This window comes from Misgurnus anguillicaudatus, chromosome 11, assembly GCF_027580225.2.
Source record: "Misgurnus anguillicaudatus chromosome 11, ASM2758022v2, whole genome shotgun sequence".
NCBI lineage: Eukaryota > Metazoa > Chordata > Actinopteri > Cypriniformes > Cobitidae > Misgurnus > Misgurnus anguillicaudatus.
Window position 1 is genome coordinate 18,060,912 of NC_073347.2, and position 13,527 is coordinate 18,074,438.

The 13,527-nt window shown below is 37.8% G+C and overlaps 1 protein-coding gene across 2 annotated transcripts; it reads right to left on the reverse strand.

The window, feature by feature from the left end:
• Positions 1–859: 859 nt before the first annotated feature.
• tspan14 (tetraspanin 14) lies at positions 860–12,636 on the reverse strand. 2 transcript variants are annotated; one of them, XM_055170272.2, is made up of 9 exons: positions 12,504–12,636; positions 11,342–11,428; positions 10,586–10,636; positions 9,455–9,601; positions 9,150–9,320; positions 6,837–6,962; positions 6,590–6,643; positions 4,506–4,619; positions 860–2,267 (listed from the first exon to the last, which is right to left on the reverse strand). In XM_055170272.2, exons 2-9 carry the CDS (start codon positions 11,420–11,422, stop codon positions 2,202–2,204), a joined length of 810 nt encoding a protein of 269 aa, XP_055026247.1. In that variant the 5' UTR covers positions 11,423–11,428; positions 12,504–12,636; the 3' UTR covers positions 860–2,201. The 2 variants fall into 2 exon arrangements, with proteins under 2 accessions (XP_055026247.1, XP_055026248.1); XM_055170273.2 differs by lacking the exon at positions 12,504–12,636 and adding an exon at positions 12,054–12,204.
• Between the last annotated feature and the right edge of the window lie 891 nt (positions 12,637–13,527).

The following is a 13,527-nucleotide window of genomic DNA, read 5'->3' on the forward strand; positions in this document are numbered from 1 at the left end:
GGGTCATTGCCACTTAACTATGCGTTGAAACAACCCAACAGTTGGGCCACCTAAACCCAGCAGCGTGCTCCGTCCAACACCGACCCAGCTCTGTGCCAAAACAACAAAGCACTTTAATGGTATACTATAAGTAATTTGTCTCATCTCTGACCCACTTTAATACCACTTTCTATAATACCACCTGTGGTACAAAATAACATTGTTAGCATACCTCCAAAGCAGCCCAGTCTCACGAAATTTCGCTATATAGTCACACACTTTTTTCATTCCTTTTTCGTGCTATTATCACGAAGTGATCGTATAACGAATTCCTGCCCTCGTGCGACCATCACGCACTGGCCACTCGACTGTTTTGTCCTATTTTCTTACCATTGTCGCTTCGGTTTAGGGTTAGATTTACATAAAATGGCATCCCTAACCAAACCCAACTCTAACCCTAACGCCAGGCGACATATAAAAAAATAAATCAGAAAAAATAGTATAGATCAATATATAAAGTGACATTCTAATGCAAGCACCAAATCTAACCCTAAACCAAAGCGACAATGGTTTAAAAATAGGACAAAACAGTCGAGCAACCAATACGTGATAATCACACGAAAACAGGAATTTGTTATACGATCACGAAAAAACACGAAATTTCGTGATAATAGCACGAAAAAAGAATCAAAAAATGTGTGACTATATCACGAAACCCCGTGAGACTGGGTAGTCCAAAGAGATTGTTATGTATGTAATTAAATATGTATATCATGTTTGAGGTTAATTTGAAACCTTAAATCTGACGGTATCATTAGTACACCAATACATACAAGTCAACATCTTTCCATTACAATACCAAACGCAATGAAGTTAAAACTAACCTTAAACTCATTTTTTATTGAATATAAAAGTAATGGAAGGAATTATGAAAATATTTACAAAGTTAACACACAACAAATGACTTTAACAACAAACGGCATCTACACACAAAAAACATCCCTTCATGAAAAGAACGTTTTTTAAGGTAACAAAAACTGTACTGCATTTGAGTAAATATACTATCAAGCATCTTTACACTACACTGACACAGACAGACACCAAAAAAAATAACAAATCTGGGACAAAATAGTGCATTCTGAATTAAGAACAGTAACTAAACTCTTATATTTTCATTTTTGAATGATCATTTAATAAGTCATTATAAAAGGATTCTACTACAAAACTGTAAAAAAAACAGCTAGATGCAGACATTACAAGTCTTTGGGTTAGAGAGAACAGTAAAGGTTGCTGTTCAGGTGGTGATAGGCAGTTGTATGTATTTTGGTCAGAATGCATATTGTGTCACATTACCCATGATCCCCTGAGGAGGATATGTTAAAGTTATGTAAAGTTGTAAATAAGAGTTTGAGATGTATTGGCTGTAAGGGTTAAAATCTGAAGACTTGAAAACTTGGTTTCAATCTATTCAAAAAAACAAGTGGAACAAAATACATTTTCAGAAATCTTCAACGTCAGAAAAAAGGCACAACCTGCATTTATGTATAAAAATAGAAAAAAGTGTTGGCATCTCAAAGGCAATGTTGGTCTTTACAGTTCCAACATGCTCCAAGATACTAAAGGTAAAAGGATCCATTCAAAATGCTTTACCAAAAAAAACAACACTGTCATTCTAGTTGCTTAGAATAAAATCTGTAATCTGTTAGATGAACTACCTGATGTTTGATATCTACCCAAAGGCATTTTCTGTTTGCATACATTGCAGACACTATACATTTAATGATAACTATTAATATGAAAACAATCTCTTAGGAAAAAAATGTATTCAGTCTAGTTTACTGCAATGATCTTACAGATGCATTTTGTAAGTGATTACATCTATTGACTGTATCTACTGAAGTGAGATCACTTGTCAGCAGTATATGTATAATGCTTGGTTTTAGTTTGGTTTTAGAAGGGTTGGGTTATAGTTGTCCTATAAAAGGATCCAAAACGTGCTTTATCAACGACAAAAAAGTAAATCTGGAGGTAAACTTGCAGAAGATACAAGGCACATGTGTGACTGTATTCAAACAAACTAGGCCACTGTGTATTCATTATATGGTCTTCAGAAATGTTAAAGATGTGGTCCAGAGAGTCCTTTTCTCCACACAAATTCAGGATTACCACAAAGGAGATGCAGAGGAATGAGATCTGCATCTTTCACAGTCATGCGGCGACCTCTAATAATTAAATTTGACCTTTTCAATGTCTCCGATCAGCGTCCTTGCCAAGAAGATTCCCACCATCTGCATAACAATACACAAAATTCAATTCAGACTCAAAGTTTTAGAGAGCACCTACTTCATTGCTAAAAACAAAGCTATTTTGTGTATTTGGTATAATACATTGTGTTTGCGTGGTTTATGGTTAAAGCCCCACTGTGTAGGATCTCCTCCCATCTAGCGGTAAAAATCTATATGACAACCAACTGATTATTACGCTCTAGCCCCCACCATTCGGAACGCGTTTTAACTAGTACGGTGGCCCTGTCATGTCAAGGTTAACATGGCTTCCAGTAGCTAAAGCTAAAGCAATGAAAAAAATGAACAATTTGCAATCGTGTGATCCGTCAAAGCACACAGATTTATGTTAAACATGGAAAAAGTCTGATGGTCATGATATGTCCGCTTAAAATCACATACAAAAAACAACCATAAACGTAGCTTAGACACTCCTTTTTCATCCACGCGAGGAAAAATATAACAGGGGCTGTTACACTTGGTATTTAGATGTGTTTTCGTCGATCAGACCACAAGTGGACGAGAGAGACACATTACGTTTACACTTGGTGTTTAAATCCGTCTCTTTTTGTCCATTTTCGACCGCTTCTTTCCAGATTACTGAGGACGCCTGTAAAATGAAACGAACGACGCGCAGATCAGCGGCGTTTTATCAATGAAAGGCTAAAAATAGCGCTGTCACCGTGTGTTTGTGCTAGAGTTCAGAAAATATGAAAAACATTTATCTCAGTAACTTACCTCAGATTACATAAATGGGCGGAGAGACAGCGTGTGGCGGTTCGAGCACACAAAACCACATGCGTGTTTACACTAACTGCATAACCATGCTATAGTTAGTCAAAGAACTATAAAACTTCAAGTTTACAACATAGACTGTATAGATGTAAACGAATATGCTGAATTACCTGTGGTGAAGATATAAAGTAACTTAGCAACTTCAGTGTCCATTAAGCCCAATCTTGGAAAACTAACTCCAATATTGACTTTGGTCTTGGTGTTTTTCCTGTCGCGTTGTTGTTTAAAATCCCCGTTTCGCTTCCTTGGCGACTTGTTTTAATGTCCTCGAGAATATGTCTTCAACAGGCTTTCAAATCAAAGCATTAGATCGCAGGTTTATCACAGCGTGCGGCCGAAGGATTCAGTCTACGCAGGTCGCAGGCTGCATACGTCATCAAGCCTGGTTTATTTAAATTAACTGAGCATTACATTCGCAAGTCATAAGCATATTACATCAATTTACAATTAACTAAGAATAATTGTCAGCTTTATAATTGTTAATATTCTGAAATAAGTCTGTCTTGATGACGTACACCGCCTACACATGCAACCTCCGTGCAACTAGCGTGAGTTTTGTCTGAAAGCGCGAAAGGCGGAGCTTGAATTTCAGGAATGTCCCTCGTCGGTGAATGGATTTCAAAGATGGAGGCACAACATGGATTCAGCCAGAGAGCGATACGGCGGTATGAATTTTAAATAGCAGATTCTACACTTACGAGAATACTTTGATTAGTGGGGTGGAAGTAATTACACATGAATGAGCACATACTTTTGAAAGAAAACATGGGTTTTTGCTAAGAATTAACTAAAAGAAGTACACAGTGGAGCTTTAAAAAATACATTATTTTCCATATACCATAAATTTTTGTAGCTCCAGATATCCTACCTTCCTTAAAATGCTCTGATTTTGTACAAAATTCATCGATTTTAAAAGCACTGTGTCCCTGATTGGCCAGCTAATCTGTACGTTGTGACCTCTGATGTCAGCCGGAAATGTGACGCTCCTTACCATGTTTGAAAGATTCGCTCACAATGCAATGCTAACAGGAGTTACAGTAACAGGCTGTGAGTCAAAGCGGGAAGAATAATAATAATGACAGTCGTGTCCACGTCAACAGGCCCATGAAGTAAACTCTTGCCTACAATCCATGTGTTTGTTGTATTCCAAGAAAAGAGATTTACGTTGGAAATGATAACTTGCGTCATCGTTTACTTTGGGGTTTGTACCTTTTGCATATCTTTAACATGAACTAATACACACTTAAAAATCGAGAATCAGACCATAGTTGCTCTTTAAAGACGTGATGGGAAGTATGTATTTTATATTGGAATTAGTGTAGAATTTATAATCACAATTTGCATGGCATGCATTATTATTTGAGATGTTTGACTGCTATGTGAAATTAAGTGTTGAGGGTATTTTACATGCTGTATTATTTTTCAGTGCAGTGCAAGTACATTGAATACCTGTAAAAGTGATATGACTATGAAGACTCCTGCCACAATGTACAGATTCCTTGGAAGCCACTCCTCTAAAGCTTTGATGCATCCTTTAGTATAAATGGTGTTGGTCCACTGGGACTGTAAATAGAAAATGTAAATGTTAACAACAGAGCAACAAGTAACACGTTATCATTTACAAGTTCATTCTGTGTGGTACTCTGACCTTAAATATCCTTTTCCTACTGCCAACATGGCACAAATAGGAAAATAATGATGAGTAAAGAGCAAAAGACTGAAACTATACACATACCCTGTTCATAAATATGCCACATAAAAAGATGAACAGATACTGAAACAACAATCAGATCAGCATGAAAGATCTACAATAATCATACTTTGCGACTTTCACTGCTTCTGACAAACTAGTCCTAACATTATAAAATATCTTTGATTTCTAATTTATCCACACATATGCCAATAATATTGTAGCTGACAAATTCATCCCACTCTCTGAAGCAGGAACTCTTTGGACAACCATCAGGGCCGGATTATCCATAGACGGGATTGGGCGAGTGCCCTGGGGCACCAGGCAATGGGGGGTACCAAGGGCTCCAGACTGGTACCCTAACGTACCAGTACTCGCGTATGTGCGGCACGCGTGACAAAACTACGGAATGCGCGATCGGGTTTTAAACGCTCATTTCCATGACGTGTATATAGTTTTATGTCACTATGCGCTCAGTTGATTGTACCGATGGGTCTACGCAGCCCGGGTAAAGTCACATCTCTCTCAGAACCGCGAGGAGACGCGCTGGCGCGGATTTAAAATGAAACACTGCAGAGATGTGAGACAAAGAGAGCGGGAGAACTTTTAGCCTACATTAACACTAACAACATTATAGATGAGAATAAAGGTTTCAGACATCAGTGCCCAGTTAAAGAAAACCAGATAAAAGATGAGAAACGTGTAAATGATACATGTATGTAGATTGCCCTGCCAATCATTTCATTCCAGTATGCTATCTGCATAAAACTTATACTTATTGTATGTATCTTATGCCTAGTGAAGTGTACGATTATTTGGTTCATAAGTTCCTATTCTAAAAGTTTCATCAATTGTGCATAATGACATGTGCAGCAACTGCATAGAGTTAAGTCTATTTAGTATTTTTCAGTAATGCAGTTATTTTGGAAAAATATTTGAATAATTGCATTGCAGGCTGATTTAAGGTGTGCCCTAAATTTTCTGCTGGCACTCCTAAAATTTTCAGTCAGGGGCTACAGTGCTCCTAATAACAAAAAGTTAGTCTGGAGCCCTGAATGACTAGAGTTCAATATTATATATATTTTTTCCCAAAACGCAATAACGCCACTCCTCCTTTTCTGCAGAATGCCATAAATCCACACCACAGATTACAGCGCACCATTCACGCAATGTAAACAAACAATGGCGGGCCGTTGAGTACACAGAATCTAGTTTTCCTCATCTACTTTGTACTTTGTGATCAACAAACAAACAAAAGCAAAATAACACTTTAATAGCATTGATAAACCTTTGATGGTTTTCTGTGACGGGAAAGAAACGTAAGCCATCAACATCTAATAATTTACGCAAGAGGCACTCGGAGATGGGTGCTTATTGTTTGCCCGGGCCGACAGCATCAAGTTTCTGTCATGATAACACATTGACCCCAGGGGATCTTATGAAAAACTTTCCATAATTTCACTCAAAGTCAACGAAAATCGAGCAGGACCAAAACATTTTACAGCTGATCGCTGTGAAAAACGTTAAGCAACAACGTCATGTATAACCGCAGCAATGACGTGTTATTAATATCACAAAGTAAGTGTTTTGATTAATGACATTAACGTTTATATTTTTTATTAGTGTGTACAACTAGTCAACTAAATGAATATAACATGGCATGAATGCACATTTATATAGGCAATTGATTCAATAGATTTAATGTTTATTTTTTTTGGGAGGGGGGCACTTCACTGTGTTAATCCGGGCCTGACAACCATCACAATTCAACCATAAGTCTACAGAATTAGAACGTTTGTCAGTATATACAAAGTTCAAGAGGAACTGTGCATTAGGCACTTACCGCTGAGCCAGTTTTTCTAACATCATACCCACACTGAGTATTCACCACGTTATCCTGTGAAGAAAGACAAAATACTTTTTCATTGGAAATTTTACAAATCAAAATAGAAAAAAATGATGTTCTGCTTTGTATGTAGAATGACTTGGAAAAGAGTCACTCTGCACAGTGCTTGGAACACAGCAGATTATTTTAAAACTGAATCTTAACGCTGTCGCTGAAAACATATTTTTTAGTGTGAGGAACTTACAGCAGGATCACTGACACAACAGGAAAATGGCACTCCGCATCTCTCTCTGCTGAGATTATCATTTGAGCAGTTAAAATATACATTAAGATTCCAGTCGTTGGGCTCTTTCGCTCCACAACAATAATTCTGTAAACAAAACAGCAGATTTTAGGTCAACACAATAACCAATAAACACTGTAATCTGTAGGGCTGTTTCAATCTGTATCAGTGGTGAAGTGGGACCCGCGGTGGTGTGCACGTCACAAAAAAATGAAAAAATATAAATTACAATCTCGCACAGCAAGATGTCTTCAAGTTTGTGTGAACGCAAACAGCCAGCAGACTCAGAGTTAGTGTGCTATTTGGAAGGGGAGGCAATTGATATCAGTGATGACCCGCTGCTTGAGGGCGGAACAATGAGATAAGATATCCTTTCTTAGTCACTCAAGGTTGGGAAAAAGTATCAATCTGCACTACCAGTACACCATAAGAACCCTTTTTTTAAGCATGGCTGGAAACATTATAACCCCAAAAAGATTTCTCACTTAAACCAAGTGTTGTTTTACAAATGGAAGTGCTACAGCACGCCCATAGGCGCCGATCCCGTGGGTGCTCCGGGGCTGGGCTCTAGCACCAAAATGGCAACGCACATATGCTCATTTGCTTCACATTTCGCATCTAAAACCATGTGGAAAACGTGACTGCGCCACTTTCTTCCTTTTCAAAGCGTGTGGGTGCTCCAGAGCTTCAGAACTGCCTTAATTCTACGTGGCATTGATTCAACAAGGTGCTGAAAGCATCCTTTAGAAATGTTTGCCCATAATAATAGGATAGCATCTTGCAGTTGATGGAAATTTGTGGGATGCACATCCAGGGCATGAAGCTCCCGTTCCACCACATCCCAAAGATGCTCTATTGGGTTGAGATCTGGTGACTGTGGGGGCCATTTTAGTACAGTGAACTCATTGTCATGTTCAAGAAACCAATTTAAGAGGATTCGAGCCCAATTGGCACTAAGGGGCCTAAAGTGTGGCAAGAAAACATCCCCCACAACCATTACACCACCACCACCAGCCTGCACAGTGGTAACAAGGCATGATGGATCCATGTTCTTATTCTGTTTACTGCAAATTCTGACTCTACCATTTGAATGTCTCAACAGAAATTGAGACTCATCACACCAGGCAAAATTTTTTCAGTCTTCAACTGTCCAATTTTGGTGAGCTTGTGCAAATTGTAGCCTCTTTTTCCTATTCGTAGTGGAGATGAGTGGTACCCGGTGGGGTCTTCTGCTGTTGTAGCCCATCCGCCTCAAGGTTGTGTGTGTTGTTTGTTCACAAATGCTTTGCTGCATACCTCGGTTGTAACGAGTGGTTATTTCAGTCAAAGTTGCTCTTCTATTAGCTTGAATCAGTCGACCCGTTTCACACCATTCTTTGTAAACCCTAGAAATGGTTGTGCGTGAAAATCCCAGTAACTGAGCAGATTGTGAAATACTCAGACCGGCCCGTCTGGCACCAACAACCATGCCATGCTCAAAATTGCTTAAATCACCTTTCTTTTACATTCTGACGTTCAGTTTGGAGTTCAGGAGATTGTCTTGACCAGGACCACACCCCTAATGCATTGAAGCAACTGCCATGTGACAGGTTGATTAGATAAATGCATTAATGAGAAATTAAATAGGTGTTACTAATAATCCTTTAGGTGAGCGTATAAGACCTATATGCATCAATGCGTGCGTGCGTGCGTGCATACACGCATGCGCACCACACACACACTCTAGAACCACCACACCACCGGGTAAAATACTGCCAATACTGCCACAGTCACAGTCCTCGTAATTTACGAATACCACAATGCATATCATATTGTTTTCAAAGAGTCCCTTTTACCAAATTTGTACAACTACTAAGCCATATGCAATGCAAACTGACATCAACAACAACCAACAGAAATGTCAACATTTATTGGAAAATGAATCCGATGCCACAGTCAAATACTATTGTAAAAAACTAGGAAACTGTTAACACAACAACAGTTTAGCAATACGCATTCTTAAGATAGGCTTGACTATTTTTCTTTACCCGTACATTTCAAGTGATAGAAAAATGTATTTATATATTTATTAACAGACTTAATTCCTATCCATTTTTTGTTTTATTAGAGGCATCATTAGACGTAAAATGAATCAGTGTAGAAATGTATTACAAACTGTTTTTTATAGGTGCTGCTGTACCTCTATTATGTATGCATGCGGTAATGTTGAATAAGCAATTCTCATAATACAAAACAGTTAATAGATTTTATCAAAGAAAAATTAATCAAACTTACTAATCTCTGGATTGAGTCGATCAGGTTCTGTAAATCAATGTCATCCCTATAAGCCTTCACATTGGCCATGAAGAAATCATTCATCCATTCCCTGACTTGTCCCTGGAAAACAAATGCCAGCACTGCTGCTGTCAGCTCCAGGAAGAAGATAAACCCAATGACTCCAGAGAACTGCAAGACAAAAGTATCACATTTTGTCACATGGAAATCATTTTAGTTAAATATAAATTACTTCAAGGGGCATGTCATTGCCCAGCTACTTAAACAGTGCAAAGGGGTATCACAATGAATCGGTGTGTACTTACAAATTTAAGTAGGCATATGTTCTCCCTAAGTGCTCCAACACACCCTGCAAAGCCCAAAATAAAAGTGACTGCGCCCACAACTAAAACCCCCCAGACAGGGTCAAAACCATGTAGACTTGTTACTTGCGTCAGATCTGATAGCACACCCTGCAGAAAAAAACAGGAAATAAACACCTTACAAATTTGTTTATTTTTTTCTGAGTCAAATGGAAACATTTTGTAATCAAAAGACTCACTGAGCTTTTAGTAAATTATGTAATTTAGACCCCTAAATTTGTTGCTTGTTAAAGGACAAGTTCGGTATTTTACACTAAAGCCCTGTTTTCAGATTGTTTATGATGAAATAGAACGGTTGTGACTGAAATTTGGACATATGATGCTGGCCCGAGAATTTTCAGTTTCTGTTGTATCAGCCCCCACCTCTACAATGGCTGTATAGGTGCACTGGAACAATCCTTCCTAAAATGCATTAAACTTTCATTTACAAAGACCTGAAACTCACCGAGTGGTCAGGGGTGTTCACTGATATTCTCACACAAAAGTCGCTGCAGAAGATGCTTTCCAACAGGTGTTTTAGCATTCGTTGTAAACTTGTGGACCTATTTTTCCAAACGCCTCACACCTGTATATTCTTCCATTGAGAGCTTGAATAATAGACACTCCAGCCCAGGTGGTGGCGATAATCCACCTTTGCCAATTGCAAGAATACAAACAAGGTTCCCGGTGCGGAGTAATACCGTACCTCACAGCACATCTAATACAAGTCAATGGAGTTGGACAAAAACTACGATAAAACCTGTTGGAGGGCGTCTTTTGCGGCGATTTTTGTGTGAGCATATCAGTGAACACCCCTGACCACTCTGTGAGTTCCACGCCTTTGTAAACGAAAGTTTAATGTATTTTAGGAAGGATTGTTCCAGTGCACCTATACACCCATTGTAGATGTGAAGAGTGATACTGAAAACACCCGAAAATTCTCGGGCCAGCATCATATGCCCAAATTCCAGTCAAAACCGTCCTATTTCATCATAAAAAAATCTGAAAAAAGGGCTTTAACTGTAAAATACCGAACTTGTCCTTTAAGGACAACTTATAGGCAGATAATAATAAAAAATACAAGGGACAACTTACCTTTTCACTCCAGGCCCAGAAGCCAATTGCAATAAATGCTGATCCAGCCAGCTGAAAACAGACATTAGGTAATGTTTTATCAGAATGTATCGCAATATTTTCTGACAAACCGACTTACAAAACCCCCGAGCATGTGGTTACATGATGACGTACATATGACTAAGCATCCAATCAATAAAGCATCATTTCAAGCATTTTGTGTATAAATATGGAGAAACACGTCAAAAGAGAGTTAAACTTACAATTTGCATTTAAACATTAAAATAAAATATTTGTATAACCAGACACTAGGGAATAAAAGCAACACCCATCTGGCAGAACAGAAACATTGAAAACAGGAAAACGGGTTCAAGTCAGTTATCACACGTTTCCACAGTAAAGGCACCACAGGCTATGTTACTGTAAAGTCTGTTTCATGACATCTGACATTAACAGCAAGTTGACTTTTTGTTAACTCACTTTCCAATAACCCACCCAGAATTAAAAAAACAGAGTATGAACATCTATGAATGCATTGCAAAACTACAAAGGATTAAATAAGTGTGCAATTATGTGACAAAAGAGACAGCAAGGGCAGATAGTGGTATACCACACTGGTGAAGGTCTGTGGTTGGTTATGTTGTGTCTTACCTCAAAACTTTTAGGTGGCAACTTAATCATGATTTATAGAGTCAAGCATGCCATCACAGGATTGTGTGCATGTTTACACATGTATGTATACAGTGTCTCATCAACTTACATCAAACATTAGCTTACCCAAAAAATGATGTTGTAGCTGAACATGAGATATTTATAGCAACAGCTGACCTCTGCGTTTTCATATCTGTAATAGTGCATCTTCCCCTGTACCATATAAAAAAAGATAACACAGTTTACCATGATAACAAACCAGAAAACATTTTTTTTAACTAAAATGTGTTTTCACACCAGCTGAAATACATGTAAATGGACAGAGGTGTTAAACTAACGCTGATCTTATGAAATTTAACACAATTCTTATCAGGACTTCGTTATTATTACACTTAGCTAGTAGGGCAGAATTTACTTTTTTGTTACTACTTTGTTGTAAAACTGTGTTTTACAACATTTGTAAATAGTTCACATAGTGCTAGTGTAAAGAAGTAAAATAATGAATCATTTTAGATGCATTATCTGTCAAGCAGTAACTGTTACCAACTGCGAAAAGAGCATCAAAACCCACTCCAGGTTTAAGTTAATGTTCAGAAGTCATCTTTTTTTTGGATTACACCTATTTTTGCAACTATCGTAGTGGCCCAACAAAACATACGCCTGTAGGTTGAGAAATACTGTCAGTAAGTATCAGAAATAATGCATTAGTAATCGAAAAGGCAAGATGGCTCACTGCTTCCTCTTACTAGTTAGCCAAGTGGCTAGTGATTAGCGAAGTTGTCAGTTTACTTTTTAAAAACATAATAATTACAAATCTCACTTTCTCATAACAGCTTACGTTTATAAAATGTTAAAAACATTACTGGAGATCATATCGGCCAGTCACAGCTTCCGCCGAGGACATTGTACGAAAACGAAACCTCGTAAAGCTAGCAGCTAATGTGAGGTAACTCTATTCCACTAACGTTAGCTAGCCAACAAACTCTTTGTCGCTTCACGACTAAACAAAACATAGTCCTTACCAAGCTACTAGTTTAAACATTAAAACAATTATATGCCGTAAAAGTACCGTTTAAACTATTATTTAAAATAGCTGTTGTTGTTGTTTATTTTCGCGTGCTATGACGAGTGTGTGTGCGCGCGCGTTTTCGTCGCTCGCGTAACATAAAACTCCAAAAACACAAAGCAAAGCGTTCCAGTCGATTAAAGAAAATGATGGTTTAAGTCCGTGTTTTAAACATATTATTATTATTACAGAAGTTATGCTATGGATTTTTTTAAGTCTTACCCCTTTGTTTGTGTCACACAACGCCTCCGTCTGGTAGTTTTATACTTTGAGAAAAGTCTACCACCCCACGCATGAATGCAGTACTGTGTGATATGAGTGTAAAAGGAAAAACACGCCCTGCACTCCCCTGCATTTATCATATACTCACTATATTACTCACAACATACAAGTGTGGTTGCAATTGATATGCGAGCTATTCTTTTCTAATGCTGTTTTTAGATTAGCGACATATTTCCTGCTTTGTCCAAGTAAATTATTTTTATTGATGCATTTAAATTAAACTGAAATCTCACAATAAATAAGACAAATTTCAAGTGAATTTTCTGTCTCTCTTTATACATGTAGGATAATAGCATCTGGTAAATGCCTAAATATAAATGTGACTGTAAAATGTAGTCAGGCTAATAATGAAATGTTTATGCAGGGAACTAGATGCTGTGTTATAAATAAGTATATAAGCAAGAATAGACGTCATGTTAAAGTATTTGAAGCATTTGAAGCATCTTTACATCTCTTTCCATTTAACTCACTTTTTAGATAAAGTACAAAGTAACAGTCTGTACATGACAACAGCATGAGTCACATCCCTTGCACCCTCATTCAAGAGGAAGAGAAGAATGGCTTCTTCCTCGTTCTTGTTTTGACAGAGTGTTTGAACTATACGGAAATGGCCAAAACCATACATACTGCGAAAGGAAACCAGAGCATTGTAACACAGAGCTTTGGAAAAAGTGAGCCCGAAACACACGTAGATCTGTAGATCTTTGATACACTTTCAGTTCTCGGACAGAGATTATAAAATGGTGTTTATTAATATAGAGATTTACAAACAAAGAATAAGAAAAGGCCTCATTCTTCTCATTCATTTTTGACTCTGATGCAAAATTTTGTGAATGTGTGGTTTTTTGGAGAAGAGATGGTGGATAGTTTGCAACCCAAGCTAAATACTACATTTTTCTGAGTAACTGTTTATATCAAGGCTGACAATGTTTTTGGCAAATACCTCACAAAAGGTCCAACTGGA

Coding starts and splice junctions, on each gene's coding strand:
- tspan14 (XM_055170272.2), bottom strand. CDS start 11,422: ATGCACTATTACAGATATGAAAACGCAGAGGTCAGCTGTTGCTATAAA. Junction 9,321..9,454: donor ACATATGCCTACTTAAATTT/GTAAGTACACAC, acceptor TTTGTCTTGCAG/TTCTCTGGAGTCATTGGGTT. Junction 2,268..4,505: donor TAGTCATATCACTTTTACAG/GTATTCAATGTA, acceptor ATTGTTATGCAG/ATGGTGGGAATCTTCTTGGC.